The sequence below is a fragment of the Argiope bruennichi genome, chromosome 4 (assembly GCF_947563725.1).
Source record: "Argiope bruennichi chromosome 4, qqArgBrue1.1, whole genome shotgun sequence".
Lineage (NCBI taxonomy): Eukaryota > Metazoa > Arthropoda > Arachnida > Araneae > Araneidae > Argiope > Argiope bruennichi.
In genome coordinates this window covers 29,065,566-29,087,750 of record NC_079154.1, presented here as the reverse complement: position 1 = coordinate 29,087,750, position 22,185 = coordinate 29,065,566, and the positions used below count along the sequence as shown (strand labels likewise).

The following is a 22,185-nucleotide window of genomic DNA, read 5'->3' as shown; positions in this document are numbered from 1 at the left end:
ATATATATATATATATATATATATATATTGTTCCGTTTTTCCCCCTTGAAGACAGTATTTTTCAAATTATAAAAATTGTTATGCAATTATTCAATCTACATTATGATTTATATATTGGAAGCATTTTCTGCGATTGAAATATTTATTGATTATCTCAAGATATATTAGAAAACATGAATGGTGTTCGAATTTATAATGTGCAACGATTCATATTTGTCGAAAATTCATATTCACTTTAAAAAAGAAGAGACATTTCCTCTTGATATATTCTTGAGATGGATTCATCAGGCTCATAAACATATTTTAATTTTTGCAACATGTTTCTTGACATCAGTCTTAGTTTCATCCGGCTTACAAAAAAAAGAATAATTTCGGAAAGAATACTGTTGTATCTTGTTTTCAAATGTTCTTTTCGCTTTTCAGATTTTTCGTTAAAACAGTGGCATCTGATTACATTCTTAAAACTATTACAATATTGTCGATATTGATTTTTATTATATATCTGATGATGGCTTTATTTTTGACGTTTCAAAAATTTTAATAGCTTTATTAATATAAAAAGTCACTACAAAACAACGGAGATAAAAAAAAAAAATGCAGACATATTGAACACCAAATCAAGAAAAAAAATTTATAGGATGTTTCTCGCGTCCTTAAAAGGGCTTAATCAGTTTTACTATGAGGAAAAGATGATTATTCCATGAAAAATAACCCATAACCATCAATCATCTCTTATCAAACCGAGAAATAGGCGTTCTTTATAATTACTCTTTATGCTCTCCAAGCTTTTCTGCCAAAGGTAATTAAGTTCCAGTAAACCTACAAAGTGAGCACAAACAGCACTAGTTAAAGAGTGAGCGTAAATGCGACTGAGCGCAAGTTCTACTATCCCACTCCAAAAATTCCTCCGAATCATTCTCCAATAAAACTACTCTTTTAATGGGTACCTTCCTTTCTGGGAATTTTAGCAGCATTCGGTCTAATATTTGAAATATAAAGACTATTTTTAATAAATTTCATCTTGCCTATTTCGGTGTTCAGGAAGCCTTTTTGACACCGAACATTCCCATTAAATAGCGCGGTTATAACTCTGTTCGGAAAGATGTAGTCACAGGATTTCACAGTTCTGGTGGTGTCTGTATCTTCACATCAAATATCTTTATTCGAGCACAACACTCCCTTTATATACTTCTCTGCAGTCTGTGGCTGTGAAAGATAATACACAAAGAATGGCCACAGTGTGTTGTATTTACTTACTGTCTCATGATGTCATTCGACAACAAGATTTGACTCATGATGTCATTTGATAACTTAAGGAACCAGCTTCCTAACCTTTTGTTATACTCGAAGATTCTAACGGACACAGTATCTTGTGGATCTTGGAATAATACAACTCCCGTGGATGACAGATCAAAAAGTTTATGTCAAATAACTATATCTTTCTGACCAGTAATGATGAAAAATACACGTCTATGAGCCCACAAGTAGCTTTCATAGTCTTGATTGGACCATATGTTTCCTTGACTTACTGCCTTTTCTACCTTTACCATTAGTGATAATCTGTATAATAGCGATCATTTTCCTATTATTATCTCATTCTGATAGCGGCTATGCGATTCATTGTCCTCCACGTATCCTATATTCCAAGGGGCAGATGTTTCCTCACAGTTGGCAGATAACACCGCGATTATGGTTAGTGCTTTCGACATCAAGGATGCAGTACAATATGTCATTAACAGAATAATAAGCACCTCAAAAGCAACCATCCCGAAGAAGCTTCTAAGAAAATTTTGTAGGCCATGGTAGATTGAAACATATTGCAACAGTTACAAGAACAACAACAAAAAAGACTTCCGAACATATTTAGAAGGTAGCCGACGATGGAAAACCTTGTTTCTTTTAAACGAGCCAAAACACTAGCTCGTAGCATTCCTCGTCTTACTCAGAGGAAACTCTTGATTAATTACGTATCATCCATCTCAGCTTCTACTTTCAGTAAAACTTTGTGGAAAAGGGTAAAATCAGCTAATGGGATTTATGGCAATTCTTACATTAGCATTTTAAAAATAGGAAATGGGATACATTTTACCCCATTAGATGCAGCCAATTATACTAGGCCAAGCATTCGCACAGGTTTCATTGCTTCTTATAGTTCTGAATTTCTGAAAATTAAGAATCATGCGGAAGGATTGCCTTCGCATTTTAATGAATGAAGTAATTTTCCATACAATTGCCGGTTTAGGATGTTTTAATTGTAAACATATTTGTCTCAAGCACACGATACTACTCCAGGATCATATTAAATCTCATTAACATGCTTCGACGTTTGAATACCACTTTCTTTTCTAATTTGTTAGAGTTATTCAACAATATAAGTACTCTTCACAATGGCAATTGCCCTGACGATCTGTTTATGAAAGAATTTAGAACGCATGGCTAGTGCCTGTCTCGTCTAAGAATTTTTTTAAAAAAATCACAAGATGTGTCTTCCTTTTGCAAAGTGGTTTATATAGAGGTCGTTCTACTTCTTATAACTTCACTTTATTGGAACCCAAATGTGCAATGCATTTGTAAGGAGATATCACCTTCTATCTATTTTCTTTGATATAGAAAAGGTATGTGACAGTGCATCCTACTATAGCATACTTTTGATATTTTTTAAACTTGATTTCAGAAAACATTTGCCCTTATTTTTAACTAACTTTTTGTTCTGTCGAACATTTTTAATTAGAATAGGCAATTCGTATTGAAATCGATTTATCCAAGCGCAGGAGATTCTTTTCACTGTCACCTTTTTTTAAAGTTCATTTGAGTCAAGTTTTATCTCTTTTACCATCATCTGTTCATGGAACTCTCTATGTTGATGATCTGAAAATCTCATGCTAAAGTAGCGATGGCATCATAGAGCAACAATTATAAAATGCAGCTAATAAGATGGTAGCTTGGTACAACAATAACTGGCACACAATCTCTCCTGAGAAGAGTAGGTGCATTCCCTTCTGCCGGAAGGAAAACATTCGCCTGGATTCGAATATTTATATTGAAATATATCTATTCCTATGGTGAGTGAAATATCTTTTTTGGGAGTAAATTTCGGTCGCAATCTGACTTTCCACCGTTATATTTTACACTTGCGGAAGAAGTATGTGAAAACATTAAATATGTTGAAGGTACTCTCGAGAACATCTTGGGATGCCGGTCGAACCTCCCTACTCCGTATTTATCAAGCAATCATTCTTTTCTGCTTTAATTATGGATGCATGGCTCTGCCGGCATTTATGTATTGCTTTTCGAATCTGTTCAGGTGCGTTTCGTACTTCTCCAATTGAGAGCTTCATTATCTGTCACTAACTACCCTTAATTCAGGTGCAAGAAATTATCCGCTTTGTATCATTTCCGAATAATGTCTGTGTCAAAGCACACTGTTCATCTAATTGCAGTGCCATTTGGTCTTCGCAGATTGTATGATGCCCATTCGTTTCATTCCTTCCATTTAATCAGTGTCAAAATGCTCTGGCATGACTGGGACCAGAAAAGGGCTCACGGTAAAGTCATTGAATTTTTTACTTTCCTCTCTGGGATATTCCGCTTTTTTATTTTTTGAATCCATTCACAGGATTCGATAAATCCTCAACTGCACCGGCTGTCTTCCAACAGCTGTTACTACATTGTAGCTGTCGGTATTCATAGTGCAACCATTTTTCATGGATGTCTCGAAATCAGATAGCCATATTGATCGGGGCATCACACTTCCATCCGATGCACTGACTCACGATCTTCACAATTGTTGTTTCGTATATGCATGTTCCCTATGCTGTTTATGTCAATTTTCTGACTCTTCAGGAAATTTCACCTTCTACTCAGCGTAAATTTATTATTTATACGGACAGCCAGAATGCGGTAGATTCAGCAGTAAAATTAGCAACTAATTTTTTGTCTCAAAGACGTCCTTATTGCGATGTTAAAAGGTTCTGACTAAACACATTTTTTTTCCTACTTAATAACTATGCGGGATCTGCAGACTTAAATAAACTGCATTCTATCAAGCCGACTATTGGATTGTGGTCATTATTCCTATACGTGAGGTTGACCTGAAATTGACTCGCCTCTTTATAGGGTATACTCGCTACACGCACAGGCGTCTCATTTTTGGCGAGGTTAAAATGTCCTACATATCTTATGAACTTTTACTGTGAATCATATTTTAATTGAAGGAATTGAATGCCCTTCTTTTATTTCTCATCGTGTTTGCTTTTTGCAATCATACAGTACTGTGCAAATTAATTGGGACAAACACAAAAATTTTCACAAATGTTGTTTAATTAGTATAGGTTAACTTACATGCACGGTATAACAATCTAATACAAAATAGGTCCTCCTCTAGCTTGAATGAGATCCTGTACATGGTTAGGCATGGATTCCACTAAATTAGAACATAAATTTTTGATCTCGTCATCACGAAACCAAACTTTTATAGCATTCTCAATCATTGTTTTCTTTGTTGAGCAGTCCATTTTACTCAGATGTCTCTTTACAATGCCCTACAAATTTTCGATAGGATTTACATCAGGAGAATTACCAAGCCAATCCAAAACCATTATTTTCTGTTTTTGAAAAAAATTCGTTGTTAGCTTAGAAGGATGGCATGGAGCAAGATCTTGTTGAAAGATACCAACACTACCAGCGAACCTTTGCATCATAGGCACAATTTTACTTTCTATTATAGAAATGTATTGTTTAGAATTCCTCATCCCTTCAACTAGTACTAAGCTGCCAGGTCTTTCAGAAGTAAAATAACCGTAAAACATCTGTTTCTGAGGGTGCTTAACTGTTTGAATAAGATGTTGTTCCCTGATGGCTTCTCCACCACTTCGCCTGACAAATCTTGGTCGAAACCCTTGCACAAGAAAATGTGTTTTGTCGCTGAATACAACCTTCTTCCAATCTTGTTCAGTCCAGGATTGATATTTCCTATCCCAACCCAAATGTTTTTTCTTCATTGCAGGTGTTAATAACTGTTTTTCTATAGGTTTTCTTGCAAATCTCCCAACTTCACTAAGCCTTCATCAAACTGTCGATGAATCCACGCTCACACCAGTAGCTAATAATTCTCTCTGAAGATCTCTACTTGTTTTGAAAGGATGCATTGTACTATTTCGTACAAGAAATTTGTCTGTTCGAAGTGTGGTCTTACGTTTGCGTCCACATTTACTGTTTCATTTTGGAGACACTGCCCCAAAATTCTTTTGCTGATTAATAATCCTAGAAACACTGAATTTTCATTCACACAAGCGACCACTTTTTACAGCAACTGAAGAGAAAAATTTTCCAACATGTCATGATCACGTGGTCAAACCGGTTTAGACTAGTCAAGGGCAGTCGCACGTTCTAAGAAAATGCGGTTGAAAACGGTTTGAGGCATAAAATCCCCGAGAAAGGAACAATTTTCTTAAAAAATCTGTTTGTCCCAATTAATTTGCACAGTACTGTAATTATACGACTTGTTGGGGAAATAATACCACCCAAATATTTTTAAATTTTCTAAAGCTATGAACTTTGATACTTACATTTAGTATGTTCAATAATTGTTTTATCTCTGGGGTCAATATTTTCTATAATTGATCTTGCATTTTTCAGTTATTTAACTTTTTTTAATGAAATTTTGAAATTTTATTGGTACAGTGTCGTATAAATTTTTATTTCTGTCAATTTACTTTTATATTTCATTATGTTTATTTATTATCTAAACTTGTACGTTATCACTACTCTTAAATTTTATCATTTGCAAATATGGTCACATAAGCTCAGAAAACACGCACTCTCTATAAGCGTCTCCGGAAATCCTTAAAAGATATTAACTGATCAGCTCTAAATGACGCATTTGAAAGTGGCCACCAAGAATAAGTAAGACCGAATTATCCTTCTTAGAGAAAGAACCATCGTTCCGTCACTGTATCCACTGGGTCAACTTTGAAAGAACAGTGGACGCAATTCTGGATTCTAAATATGATCTTCATATCAAAAATCTAGAATATATTAACGAACAGGAAAAAAGATAGCAACATTGGCACACAGAAACTATTTCAAAAAAATTATCCGTTTTGATGGACCTCAGAATGCAGTTTCATTCTGTGATAAAAAAGAAAATTTATTAGAATTGCCAAGCAATCTCATGAAATCAATTCTGGGACAAAACTAAAAATTTTGAAAGTTAAACATCCATTAAAAAGACCATAATAATAATTTGTTCTGCGTTAGAGCGGGTTCCTCAAAAAAGCTAACAAATCAGAGAAACAGTCCCAATCACAATTCTCATCAAATATTTGTACATCAGACTAATTTTTTCCTCCTCTTGTTCAAGGTAAAATATAGGAACAAAATATTAGGGCTATGTTGGGACGGTCCTAGTAATTTTTAACCACAGTCGAATGATGAAGACGACACTTGAGATGCCATCTTTTCTCCAAACTTCTGCAAGGAGCTGATGTAAGGACATTTGGACCATGTAATCATATTTAAGTTTCAACAGGCCCGCAAATATTATGGATTTTTAGTGGATTCACAGAAACTCTGAGTGATTGGAGAATACAAGATAACACGATAATTAACGAATTAAAAGAGTTCGATAAATAAAATTTTAAACACAAAATTAGAAACTAAAGTGTAATTCTTTATAAAATTTTGAATCAAATCTGTGAAATAGGAGTCGATGGATTTGGTTTGCAACAGGCCAATGGCAGGACAAGTGACCACTAGGAATTAGGCATGCATCAGACCCATTTACACGGCAATTTTCGGTGGAATCGGTTGTCGTACCTGAACCTGCGGTTCCAAAGCTGAGGGCTTACCATCAAGGCAACGCGGCTTTGGGATTTGGATAATCAAAGCATGTTTCGATTATACAGGAATGACTGCAGAATTTACAAAAATGATCTACAAATAGTCTACTTTGTACTTTGGATCATAAATATGACGATTGCTTTGGAGCTTGTTATAATGCTATGTGTTTGAATAAGTATAGTTGGAGAGCTTGTCTAGTGCATTAAAAACTAACTTGACATTAATGAAAAACTTGAATTAAACTCTTGAGTTACGAATTATGTAGTTAATTTTATTCCATTATTATCTATTTGCCTTTCTTTATATGGAATCTTAAACAACTGTGGTATTTTTTGTTTTATCCAGTCAGATTTTTCTTCTTTTTTTACGAAAATAAAATTTACGCTGTTGAAGATTGTGGAATAGACATATAGGTTTAATTTGGTAGAATCTAAACTGAGGTGCATTTAGAGATTATCTCAGTCATTTTTCCAGTGATTTGTCCAAGTGAAATTTGCTAATACGATTAATCATTCTATAATTTATATATATAATGTTAATTGTTTTTAAAATGCGTTTTGAGTTATCTAAGATGACCAGGTATTGATAATAGGGTTATGACCGCTTTCAAAGATCGACTCATATTATCAGGTAGAATGTTTGATTGAAAATGTCGGCTGAACAAAATTAAAAATGCATTGTGTTTTTATGGAAATACGTGTTGGGACACTAGATGAGCGAAATTTGAATTATGTAAGCAATTCACAAAAGTTATTACTTCATGTTGAAGAGAAGGCTGCTCCCCATAGAGGGTGGTGAAGATTAAAATCTCCGAAAATGAAGGTGGGGTAAGCTAGAAATTCTTGAACATATTTAGTTTGATTCAATATCAAATCCTTGAGGTGCATATAAGTTTGAAATAATGAGTTTGGTGTCCAAGTAATAAACCTCAATTGCCCAAAGTTCTATGACTAAATTAATGGGAATGATCCTATCTGACATGCTGAAGATTTACAAACTGAGAGTACATCCCCCTTGCGATACTACCTGTGGAATCGGAAAAAATTATTATAAAGAAAGAGGACTCGAGTCCGAAAAGAAAGTCTCTTCGAAATTCCAAAAAGGAGCCTTAAAAAAATAGAGGAACAATCAACCAATTTTTTCTTCTTTTTATCCTACTACAATTCAAAAGAAAAAATGGCAGAAAGATAAAAGCAAGCAATTATATTTTGGAGCTCACAAGAACTCAAAAGAGCGAAAAACTGTCAACCAATCAATGTCTGCCTCATTGCTACCACCAACATCCCATTGCACAAGAAACACAATAGTTTCAGGCGGCTCCAAAAATTATTGAGTGGTTATGGATTGAAGGGAATTTGGTTAATGAGCTTTCCAAACTTCTGGAAAAATGCTTCTATCACTTTTTAGAATAAGTTAGTCATTATTTGGACATGTTATTCCATTTTAAAACTGATTTTTCTACATTTTAACTTTTTAACCGGATTGAACGTAGAAAGTCGTCCTGAAGAATGACTTCTATAAAGACTCGAACGTAGAAAGTCGTACTTTTATTACTACTCGAAAATCGGCAGAAAAGTAATAAATCGTTTTCTAAAAATTATCCTAAGATCGTCTGCGATGTAAAAATTATTAGTGCTTTCTCCTTCTATGATAATGGCCATTTTATGAAGATTCAGATGCTGGGTATTTAACGGTCAATGGGTTAATCAAATTTTGTCCGAAATTTAGCTTCCAAATTACTAGAATTTGCATGATTTCTACAGCATTTATACATGCGAAATTTTCCATCTTTTGATAAATTTACCTTGCTTCATAGAAGGTTGATAATAGCGACTTGTCAATTTATGTATGAGTTTTTTTTTTCATTGTGAAGAGGATAATCGTTTGATATGATTGTGTGGATGCCTTGACAGTTCATGCATTTTTCCGGACTTTAAATTCACCCATCGACATTAGTTGAGGGGGGACCCAACACCATTTTGCTCTGTTCGTAACAGTCCTATGTCTGTTTTAACTATTCTTGGGGAGTGTTCACGATTTTATTTGAAGCGTCTTGAATATTTAATTTTCAGAAATCTCACCCTGATTTCGGCGAGTTGCTTTCCAAAACTCAGCAAGTAAATCTTTTAAGTTTTCGAAAAAAATATTGGTTTTTATAATAATTTATAAACATTAGCCGCGCTTTTTAGTACAGTATCATACCTTACATCATTGTTGCGCTTTTTCGTGATTCACATTTTTACGCTTTTAGACATTTGGATTTTGTAGACATTCCAGGTTTTGATTTTATTATAAGTTGATACAAATGCTTTATTTTCATGAATGTGGTGCAGCTTATCCAAAGATGGCTTTTGTGCCATAAAAATCAAACTCATCTCAACTCAACTCCGGTTCTTAACAAGGGCAATCGGGTATGATTCCACAAGGGCTGCACTGTTGCATTCTTCTCACAAACTCTAGTATTAGTTAGAAACTAATATACTTCCCATATTTCCCATGCGGATCTGTAAAATGGTAAATTTTTTGGTAGATAAATAACTTAAACAAATCCGGCAAGGATGTGTTGATAGTTGTAACTAAATGGCTACAATTTCTGCTTTTATTGTGGTCTAACGAAATGCCTCATCTAAACAATTTCTGTTTTGTTCTTTGCAAGTCCTGACAAGGAACTAATAATGGAATGTTGTCACGTAGATGAAGTTATTGTAGATAAACCGTGTGTTAACTAAAGTCAAACATAACACTCGCTAATATCAACTCGAGACTTTATTCAAGGAACGAAACATTACACCTGTTTTAATCCACAAGACGAAATGACTTGAATCTTAAAGATTTAGAAAAATACAGAAATTATAAGAACGTTCTAGAATAAACGAGAAATAACAGAAAATAAATCAATAACAAAACAATTTTTAGGCAAATTGCCTGCAGTCAGGTACAAACTTGTGAACTGTCGCTTCCTATTCATATCGAGGTTTCATTTATTTTTTCTAAACTCAGAATTTGACATGCATGCTCAGAGGTCATAAATATTATCTATCCTTTTCCAGTAAATTGAATATTAGAAATATTTTTATATCGATTAACATTTGTTTCATATAACTTCGCAGAACTATTGGGTTTAAACGCCGTAGTTTTAAATTTAGGCTTTATGGCTGACAGCAGAATTAATTTCTTCATATTGATTTTAATTCAAATGCAAGACAAGTTTATTTATTTGCTTATTAGTTTGTTAACAATTTTTTTTTCTTAGAAAAATGTGCTCATTAGTGAACTATTATAAGTCATACTAAGGCCATTATACACTTTTTTAACGATCACCTTGATGTGATTCAGTTCAACCCAAAGAATTAATGTACTATAATAAAGAGATCTTATAATAAATAACTCAAAAGAAAATATTATGAAGGGGGCTGGATAACCATTCGTAACACAAATTGCAAACCGACTGAATTCACCAAGCTTGAAATGCAAATTTAGCAAAAAAAAAAAAAAAAAAAATGAATACAAACCACACTTATTGGTTTCGGAAGTTTTTTTCTCAATATCCTTTTTAAATTATTTCCCCATACATATAATGAAAATACAAATACAAAGTCTGTGATCATGATACTTAATGTTGGCACATTATTTAAAAAAAAAAAAAAACGTTATGCATAATATTTATACATATACATATTTTGTAAAAAATTTCACAATAAATGAATTTTTTACATAATTCTGTTGCTGTAGAAGAAAGTGATGCTAACAAATTGTTGTTTTAAAGATTATACGAATAAAAAGAAATTGAAACCGGAAGTTGACGAATCTGGACTCGTTCTACTTACACAAACTGTAAACGTTTCAAAATGTATTCTTTGTAAAACTCGCATTTTTTTCATATTAATTACTTTAAGAAATTTTATAATAAAATAATTGCATTAGTTCAGTTTTATTTTTTGAATAAAAGTGTAATTAGTTTTAAATTTTTACAGCAGTTACTTCTTATCACAACACATCATTAGACTCGTACTATTTTGGATTTTCTTTCTTTTGTCATCGAACCCGTTCATACTCTCACAGCATACACGAACGAATTATTGTGATGGAGATGGACAACTAAGGATTGTTTAGTTACACTCTGGAGACGTTTATCAATTTTTTTTCCAAGATGAATTTTGGCGAAAACGTCAAGAATAACTTATGGGCTAAATACTTGGGAATAAATTCTGAAAATATAGATAGTAAGATATTTGTTTTTGATATTTATATTTTATGTAACATATGCAATATTCTGTGTCCTTTTTCTTAATGTTTCAGTATATACAACACAAAATGTAAACAAATTGTGCCTTTTTCAAAAATATGTGAATTACAGTTCTTTTAAAAAAAAGAGTTTATGAGGAAAATATTTTTCTGACATAACATTTAATTGAGTATAAAATGAAAATTACATTTTTAGAATCTGTTCAAGTTTATTATATGACCTTTCTAATACAGAAGAATCCTGTATTCAATTCTTTTTGCTGTTTATTTTAAATTTTGATGCCAGCAAACATTTTAAAATTTAATACTGTAGTTTTTAAATATATTTTCGGATACTAAGAATCTCGATATTGCGCAATACTAAGTGGTCCCTATGACATATATAATAATCATGACATCCGCGTTATTTCTTAAATATTAATTACTTATATGTATCTTTCAGAACTTTGTTGTTATTAATAATAGTTATCCTGTTTAAAACTATGTTTTAATTTTTTCTGCTGTTGTGATGTAGATCTGTTATTTCAAATTGAAAGTGACATAAATTATTTTCACAAATACATATATCCAATCTTCAAATTGCATTTTTAAAATGTTGTGATTTATATTTAATTAATTTTTAGTTTTTATGCTAAAAATAAGATTTTGTAATGGAAAAATGTTTAATTTTTCGTAAATAATATCTTAATAGCCATTGAATTTTGGTAATGTGAAGAAAGTAGGGCATTGAATTATTTATTCAGTTCTATAACTTGGTTTTCTTTTAATTTGCTTCTTTGATTAATATGTATTTACTCTTTTTTTCATTATTTGATAATTTTAAGGAAAATATATTTCTTGAAAAAATTTTTGAAATTTTGATGACATACATGCAATTATATTAACTTATGGATGCTTCTCTGTTATGAGTTAAGAAATATTATTATGCTGAAATTTTTAAAATTTTTATTAATAAAATTAATAAATAAGTTATTAATTAATTTTATTAAGAAGAAATTACATTTTAGTGTTCAACTTTTTTTTAAATATAAAAAAATTATGTTAATACATTTTTCTTTTTAATTTAAACATTTTTATCCACCGTTCTATAGTTTCAAAGTCTCACTTTATCATTTTCTTGTAAATTGTAGTGAATTTCAAAATATATTAAATATTTGAAGGTATAAATAACTATATTAACTTTAAACTTTGCTCATAAATGTTATTTTTAAGATTTTTTTTTTTTTTTTTTTTTTGATTTTTCAATCATTTAGACTGACTTTTATATTCTGTTTAAGATTTTTTGGCCCTTCCTGCAGAAATTGATCCAGAAGAAAAGAAAGACACAAAATTGCCTGTAGTTGGTATGTGCTTATACAAACAATTTTCATTGAACATTTATTATATCGTAAGCCTTTTGTTAAAGTTAGTTTTAAATCTTGGTTATCCTTTTCATACAAATATTAAAAGTGTAAAGTAATGTGATGATATTATAAGGAAGAAGTGCTGAATTAAATTATATTTGTTTGTATGCAAATATTATTTTAGAAATGTAATTTTTTTTTTCTAAATACGATCCAAAAGACATTTTTGGATTGTATTTAGGATCGTATATAATGCGGCTTTAATGAAATGTTGCTACTACATAAAGATTTTCATTAATATCAGTTTATGTATTTCTTTTTAGATATAGAACTCTATGGATCCTGTCCAAGATATGCGGAAATACACCTTGTTAGATGTAAAACATGTCATGCCATTTTACTTCCACCTGCTTTGTTAAAACATATTGGTATGCAAAAATATTTTGATTTTGAATTAAAAATTACAATTTAAAAGTACTAAATAATGTTTGAAATTTTAAGTTATAAAATGATTTTACGTATCATTTACTGATTAAAAAATATTACACAGGGGGAAAAAAAAGGATTCACCCTGATTTATTTTGAAATTGCTCATCCTACATGAAAACTAAAAGTAATAATGAATACTAAAAGATGCTGTGCCTAAATTTTTTTGGGGGGTTATCAATATATTTAAAATTATACAAGCTTTGAAATTTCCTATGGCAACACTTTTTTGATGTAATAAATAGATTTCACATGGAAAAAATATCCAGAGTACAAATCTTGATTTTTATATAATGATAACATCAAGAAGTATTGAAAATTTTCTGTTAAGGGGTTGTTTCCATATTTAAATTTGTAAGATTTGGATATTCTCTAGATAAAGTAATATTTTTTATCATGCTTTTAAAGTTTCAGTCCACATGGTCATTTGCAGTTTCATTCTTGACAAAATACTTGCAGCATAAATTTTAGGAGAATTTTGATTTTTTTTTCTGGAAAGAAATATTCAAGAGCATTGAAAGTTATGCTTAAATTGTGTCTAGGCCTGATTCTCTTATATGGTAGGGTGAAAGGAAGTTTCCAAAATTACAAACTAAACAAGGCAGACCTACCAAATAAAGATGGCAAGGAAAGATATAAGAAAACCGAACTGAGAACCACCAACCCAGATTCTCAACTTCATGTTTATCTGGAATAGAAGATATTATCTTAGCTAAGGAACCTAGAAGTTTTGATAGAACTTACAGAAATACTTACAGAATTTCCCAAACTTATAGAAGCAGGTAAACTAGTAAAGAAAACCAGTAACAAGGAAGAAAAGAAGCTAATAATCCTGAATGCTGTCGTGGGCTAAATCTAGTCTCTTTTCCTCTCCATTCACAGTAAATTTCCTCATCCCTGATTGGCTAACAACGAACAAAAGATAATCCAACATGTTCATCTGAAATTCCAGGAAAATGTTCCAGCCTCACCCACTCCTACTCCCCTGAGATCCTGTTCTGTGATTGGCTAATATATGTCTCCCTCACACTTTCACCCTGTCTCAAGCACTTCAACTAGCAGACTTCATTTCAGTCCAATTCTTTTCCATTCATCACGCATCCCACAGTTCATGCCACTGTATTAAGTCATGCTACTGCATCAGCACATTGTCATTAAGGAGATAGTCCTCTGTTCCGAGGTGCGGTGCTCCAATAATCATATTGTAAATTTAAATTTCTCCGGTATGCTGAAAACATCAATTTTTTTCTCGGTTAAAGAAATAAAATTAAATATATTACTTATTATTTAATTATAGTTACAATATTATTTAATTATGATCTAATTATTAATTATAATTACAAATTTACTGTTAAATATAATTATAATTTAGTTTAAATAATTATAATTATGGCAAATTAAACTTATGAAACTTGAGACTTGTTTTTTAAAGTGCACTACATTTCTTGCACATCAGTGCATTTAAACAAACACAAATGGCCCTTTTCTTATTAAAAAATATGGAGTTTGCTATCCATAAATTAAGAGAAATAATTTATCAGGATACTTGTAAAATTAAATAGTGTAATCCTATAATGTAATAATTACAAAATAAAATGTCCTTTTTCCTGGAATTAGATATATTCTATGAGTGACTTTTTATGAACTGATGAGTTAGAATTCTAGCTTATTACAAGTGCAGAAACTCTCTTTCACATGTAAAAGTAGTGACTCTTAATAAAATGATATGGCAATGGATTTTTTTTTTTTTTTTTTTTAAATTTTTGATATCATATTCTTTGCCACTGGCAAATTAAAAAAAAAAAATTGTTACAACAATGCTGAAAATATTTGTTTCAAGGAATGCATGATCAGCAGCATTTCAATACCAAATACAAAGCTGTAAATATTTTTAAATTTGTGAATGTGCCCCCAAATGCATCGCTTCAGTAGTAATACAGAAAATTTCTGAAGTAACGGGAATACTACTTTTAGGAATGAGCTGAAATTTTGCATGTTCCCATAAAATGTCCTTCAGTGAATGTCAAAATTGAAGTCTGTTGCAATTAAAAAAATGTTTAACTCTGTATCATTTTGGAATTTTTTTTTATATATTAAAATTTATTTTTTCATATTAAATATAAATACCAAATGTGTATATTTTATATTTTTATGAGATAAAGAATTTCGGTCAATTAATATAAGTTCTGAACTTATGAATAAAAGTTCAAAATTTAATTTCAACTTTAAAAAGTCAAAATTTTATTAGCTCATAATTTTAAAATAAATAGACGTAAACTAATAAAACTTGGTTTCCAGAAATAAATTTGGATGTAGTTTTTAAAATTTGATGAGAAAAATGAGTTTGTTATTGGAAATCTTATAATTTAACCTTATTTCAATATTTTGACAGAACCTCACAGAAATTTTTAATTCTAAAATCTTGAAGAATATGTTCAACTTTTTCATGACATCTTTTTTTAGGATTGTACAATGAATGATGTCAGTATAAATCTGGGTGGCTCCTTTTTTTTCCCTTTTTGTTACTGTAAATTTATATGTCTGGTGATTGGTGAACCAAGTTTTTCAGAATTTTATTTATTAGTCTTTTGAAGATTTAAAGTTAACTATTTATTTGTACTTTTGAAGAATAAACATTGACTTGTTTCCTTGTTGTTTTTGTTTTAATATCAAATTTTAGTTTGAGGTAAAATATATTTATTGATGTTTTATATTTTTTCCATGGAACTATTAAAATTGTCTGTTGAAAACATCCTGGTTTGATTTGTTATGATTTATAATCGCTTGTAATTTTCTACCTGAAAACAATATAGCTAAATCTAGAACATAAATTCCTGTTATCACTGAAATAATCTTTGGTATTTTATGATTATCAATCCACTATTCCAAATATTGGCCATCTGTATGTAAAAATATGTTTGTGTAGTTTAAAAATTTTTTTGTCTCTGAGCATCTCTTATTGCTCATCTATATCTATACTTATAATTGTGTGTGTGTGTGTTGGTGCTCTACAGGCCAGACCATTTGACTTACAGCTACCAAATTTGGTACATGTATACCTTGGTGGTCAGGAAGTGCAGCTGGGGTCCCTTTTTAAAAATTTTTAATTATTAATTAAAAACTAACTTTCCCGCTAAAACATCATCATTTCCCAATGCCAAATGAGTAAGGTTTCAGTTTTTTTAAGCCTAACCTAACCTTCAGTTTTTTTAAGCCTAAACATGTTAAGCCTAACCTAATGAGGTTAGGCTTAACATGTTTTTGACCGATTATTTCAAAAGATTCTGTTTATTTTTTTAATGTTTGATGCATTTAAAATTAAACATTGTTAATTAATTTCTTTTTTTTTTCAATTTATTCTGAAGTATTTATGAATTAAAACAGAATAAAGGAAATTAAAAATTTCTAATCTGCATAGCATTACCCCAACTCATTTACATTACCATAACTGACATAAAAAATTCATGCATTTGCATTACCATAACTGGCGTTGAAAATTCACGCATGCACATTGTGTTCTGATTATTGACAACTATTTTCAACGGATTCAGGCTTGGTTTAAAGTATTTTTAGGTTAGTTATGTGCTTTTGTAATTAAATTGTATGTATTTTAGATATATATTTATTATATGCTTATAGCTATAAGTACATCGTTTTTATAAGTAGTTTTTTTTAAACCTTTGGCCGATTATTTTAAACGATTGTGTATTTTCTTAGTGTTTGATGTATTTAAAATTAAACATTGTTAATTAATCGATCTGCTCATGATGAATCTGAGAAAATTTTGTAGGAAACTTCTTGAGGTATTACATAAATACCTCAAGAAGCTGAATAACTATTCTTTAGTGCCCATAAAGTTTTAATTCTCAGTGACTCTGTTTTCAATAATCATATTATAAAAGAAATGCTTTGTTTCAGTAAAAAATATTATCACATTAATTGCAGTTTAATCATTTCCACTTTAATTTAAAGCATAAATTCTATGGAGCTAACAGAAAATTAGAGTGATACATATTAAGTTATGGCTGAAGGTCTTTATAATATTATGAGTGAATAACATGACAATGAAAATTTGAAGTTTTAAAACATTTTGATGAAGAAGCTATTAAAATAGGAGTTACATAAAATATTTAATTATTAAAATTTTAATGAGCATTAAGATTGGCGAACTGGCAATAAAATTTAAAGAGAAAATGCCATTTGATTATGAAATATGTTCTCTTTAGAAATATTTAATTTGCGTAAGGGGCCTTCTTATTTATATATGTGTAATTTTTGCATTTTTCAGTTGCAACCCAATTTTTTTATCTTTTAAATGGGTATGCTCCAGATATAAAATTTCAGTCAAATTAATTCAAAATAAATGGAGATATACAAGAAGAAAAATATTTAGGGGCTGTTTCAAAGTATGCAAACATGGCAAATAGATGCTTATTTGCTTTCTTTCTTCTCCTTATTAATGTTTTCTAAAAAAAAAAAGATTACTTCTTTGTGTAGTTTATCTTGAATAATAATGAAATATGAATTAAAAATTGATACTTTTATTTACATATTTAATTGCAAAATGGTGGATTTTTGAAGCACTAAAATTGGCTAAAATTAAAACGTTTGGAGCTGCTGAAAAATAGACAATTTCTGAAAAATTTTTTATAATTAAAACATAAATGGCATAATGCTGTTGGTTTGTGTGCTCAAGTGTCTACAAATGATATTTTAAAGCATTTTGCAGAATTTTACATTATACACACGACAAATTACTTTTGCATTTTATTCAATAATGCTCTATTATTCATACACTAAACACTATATAATTTCATACTTCGTGCTAAATTTTATTTCTGTGCTTTTTTTTAATAAATTGACTCCTTCATTTCTCAAATAAGGACTTCCCACAAAAATGTAAAAAGAAAAAAAAATCTTAGATATATATCTCCCCCTCACCTTTATATTTTTTAAAAAGATTGTTTTAGTCTACAGCATCATTAAAAAAAGCATGCTTTGTTTCCCATTCCATTCTAATAGGTTTTATTATCTTTATTTTTGCTGGTGAATCCTTTTATAAGTTTGAGAGGAAAAAATCATTCTACTTTGAAAGTTTTATGTGTTACTGTTTATCTTAAAAACTATTTGGTAGGGTCAAATAAAATTTTTCTTTATCAAATTCTTTATAAAAAACAACTTACAAATTTAAAAAGTAATAAAATATTTGTTCATATTTTTAAAATTAGATCATATTAATATTGCTTATTGAGTATTAGAATGTTTAATAAAAATTATTGTTAAGGATTCGTTATATCTTGATTCAAAAATTTTAGTTATTTATAATTCTTTGAAATTACAAACTATTGCATGTCATCAAGCTATTTTAATTTTGATAACTTGAGTATATATTTGAAAAAATTGAGTTTGTGTAAATTTAAATATGGAGACAGCCCCTTTATATGAAAAATATTTCAGATATGTATATAGAATAAAATTTTACAGTAACAAGCATTTACATTTATACTGTGAAATAATTAATTTCTAAATAATGAGCAGCAACCTGATACTTTTTGAAGGACTGAACAACTAATTATATATGCTTTCAGTAATGTTTGAGGTTAATGAAATTTATAGTTCTATCAATCAATAGAACTGTCAGCTTAATTTGGTGTTCTCAGTTTAAAATTGTGACTCAATACCAATTCTATTCTAGTAAGTGGAACTAGCATGTAGTGTAATATTGACTTTTAAACTGCATTTTAATAAGACTTTTTGAATAGAATTTTTTTTTCCTTATAAGGTAGGGTAATTCTTTTTATACAGTATTTTATTTGTGTTGCATTTACTAGTGTACTAAATCTTTGTTAATTTATCAGGAATCTGAAATTTATCAACAGCTTTCATTAAAGTATTTTGTATAGAATTTGGCATTATCAAGAAGCTATATAAAAACACAACTTTGCAGAAATTTTGCACTGAAAGAATATTTGCATAATTCCAAGTAATAAGTGCACATATAAAATTGTTAATGTCTGAGAAATTTATGCTTATAAATTTATCTGATTTATTATACTTTTATTATAAATTCAGTATTATTCATTAGAAAGTATCTCGTCCTATCATTATTTTTAAGGCTTTATTGATTCGGAATTTTCATACTTTTGCTTGATTATAAAAAAAATTATTCCAGAACTGTGAATATTTTGAAAATTCTTTTCTGTAAAGGCAGATTGTTTTGTCATGTCCCCCCCCCCCGAGGTGTTTTTTTAAAATCCCCATTTGGATTTAATAGTAAACACTTCAAGCTGACCCTTACAGTTTTTTTTTTTTTTTTTTGATAATACAACCTTTTTTTATGATGTATTATTCATTTTCTGTGTGTCAATCTTGCTGTCATAAATTTTTCCATTTTTTTTATAGTTTTCTTTTGTTTTGATTAGTAAATAGTAGATATCTGACCCTGACAATATGTGTGTGTGTAAACATAATTTTTGAAGCAAAATCATGGCTGAAGACAGAGAAAATACTTTGAATTATTAACTTCATTTTATTCCATCCCGGGAGGCATGATTTATGTACAAGCATAAGCAACGAGCATGTCAACACAAAATGACACAATAGCAGAATGAGGAAAAGCTTAAAAAGGGAAGTAATTATTTTTCCCAGTGTTTCTTTACTATGAGATTCTGATAGGAATTTCTTTACATGTGTGGATTTAGATAAGGGAAACATAGGGATCTTTTTAAAAAGAATTTGCTTGGCTGATAATTTTTCATCCCTTCACTCGGTACAAACATGAATTGCAATAATCATTTTATAATGCTCCTCTTGAATTAATTAAATGGAAAAACTGGAATGAGATCAATAAGAGAATATTTTAGAATGAAGTTAATATGGGCTGAACTACGATAAAACTCCGGAAAACAATTAGAATTGAAATTAGACCCCCAAATATCATATATATATGTAATATAAACACACACACATGCACTGAGTGGCCAAATTATTATGGCCATGCCCTCAATACTACATTAAGCCACATTTTGCCCTTAATGCATAGATTCTTCTTTTCATGGACTCTGTGAGATGTTGGTAGGTGGTATGAAGAATTTGAAACCATATCTAATGAGCTGCACTTTCTGATTCCTTAAGATTTGATGGTACTGGATCCAACTGTTTGGTGTTCTGTTTGATCTTATCTTACAGATTCTCAGTTGGATTGACATTTGATGATTGTGCTGGCCAGCTCAGCCAGGTAAAGTCTTTCATGTTGTTAGAACCATTTGCAAACAATGCCAGCTTTATGATGGGGAACATTGACTTTGCTGGAAGCATCCATACTTGTTATGGCACACCATTAACATTTCAGGGTGTACTTGATATGTGATAAGTACTCTTTGGCATTTAGAAGTTCTTTCACGATAATTGAATGGTCCATACAATGCCAAGAAAACATCCCCCAAACCATTATATTAATTCCACCAGCTTGAAGTGTTGTAGAAATGGAGTTGGTTTCTTGCTTTTATGTTCTTTTCTCCATATTTAAGCCCTGCCATCTGCTTGATGTAGTTGAAAACAGGATTTATTGGACCACTACACCATTTGTTTGTGAACTGGAGATGTCTGCTCTGGTTCAAGGCAAACAGTAGAGGCTTTTGAATAGGTTATCGACTTACATAGCCTATGCAATATAATATGTGGTAAACAGTTCATTCAGAAACTTTCTAAGTTGCTTCATGATTAAGATTTCCTGCACTTTGATGTACTGTGTAGCTCTTCTGCTGGACTAGGTAACTCTTGTAAGTTCCTTTTCAGATCAAGCATTTAGTAGACTGTGATGACCACATATCTGATGTTGAGACTTGATTTTTTTGCTCAAAAATCCACTCTCTGTGAGCATTAATAACTGTTGCTGTCGATCACTTCACAATTGCAATTGTTTTGCTGATACTAATTTTGAGGCTACAAGTGCAATCATTTGACATTCAAACTAAGCCAAATCATTTTTCCCCATTTCTTTGCAAACAGTGCAGTGCAGTGCAGTTGATGTTTCACTTGTCTTGAATTTAGTTTTTTATACCTATTGTCCTTCCTAGCAACAGCAATGTGAACTTATGGTCAATTTGATTATACCTGTCAAGAGTTCATAATAATTTGGCTACTCAGTATATATATATATATATTTACATACACTCACACAGTGATTCTTCAAGAGTCTAAAGTTATTTAGTTTATTAGTTTATTCAAAAGATAAATGTGCTGTATGTATAAATGTTATAAAAAAAAGCTATTAACATCTGAAAATGCCTGTCATGTCTAAAACATTGCAGAGAAATTGGAAGTAAATGGATTATGTGATTACACAGATTTACCAGCTTATCACAACATAGAAAAATTGTGAAAACAAAATGTAAATTTATCTAACTGATGAATGTTATGAAAGAAAACCAAAGCATTAAGTAAAAGGCAATCTTTTTTCAACTTCTTAATTTTCATATCTTTTTGTTAGTTATTTTATTGAACTTATTTGAAATGGAAATGATTATTCGAATGCTTTTTCCATTTCTTTGTAACTCTTTTGGGATCAGCTCCTTTGTTTCTGCACTAGTATAAAATATACTACATATATCTCTTTGTTAAAATATATTGCTGTATAAATGCTTCAAAAGTTTAGGAAGTTTATCTCGAAACAGATGACAGAATATTGCTTGAAAAGTAGAATGGAAGTTTGGCGTATGAGAACTGAAGTTAGAGTAACATGGTGCTTTTTATTTGATTTATTTTTATCTTTTAAATTGAAATTCTTTGTTTATCTTTGCAAAGAGTGCTTAATAAAATATTAAATAATTCCCCTGAAAAAAAATCCTGAATTTTCTTTGATTGAAATTGTGTATCAAAAAAAGTGGGATGGAGGGTGCGATACTGCATTTTGTAAAAATTATATAAATTACAATCTACAAAATGATATATAATATATGGTCAAAAATATCTGTGTGCTTTCCTTACTTAGTTGTAATGCCCTTTTTAATTGATGTTTAGAATAATAACATATTTCATGAGACAATAGTTATAGAGAATGCCTGTTGAGGATCATCTGTATTGAATGCATTCTATCTAATTTGATCAGATAAGCGTAATAGAGCAGTTTTGCTTGGTCTGTATGACCTGAGTCTTTTCTCCCCTCTTTTGATGTAAGTATAGAGGTTTATGCTAGCCTTTTTAGACAATTCACTACAGGCTTCACAATCGCTATAGGTGTGCTTCGATCAATTCTTATTTCAATATCTTG

At 30.4% G+C, this 22,185-nt stretch overlaps 1 protein-coding gene across 3 annotated transcripts in view; it reads left to right on the top strand.

Annotated features, from left to right (window-relative positions):
* The first annotated feature begins 10,804 nt into the window (after window positions 1–10,804).
* Window positions 10,805–22,185, top strand: part of LOC129965528 (kinesin-II 95 kDa subunit-like) — a 49,164-nt gene continuing 37,783 nt past the window's right edge. Inside the window, exons 1-3 of one of the 3 annotated variants that reach the window (XM_056079503.1) lie at window positions 10,805–11,063; window positions 12,363–12,428; window positions 12,752–12,856. In XM_056079503.1, coding sequence (XP_055935478.1) covers window positions 10,991–11,063; window positions 12,363–12,428; window positions 12,752–12,856 — 244 coding nt within the window. In that variant the 5' untranslated portion in view covers window positions 10,805–10,990. The remainder of the gene's footprint in view (window positions 11,064–12,362; window positions 12,429–12,751; window positions 12,857–22,185) is intronic. The other 2 variants (XM_056079501.1, XM_056079502.1) reach the window with 2 other exon arrangements.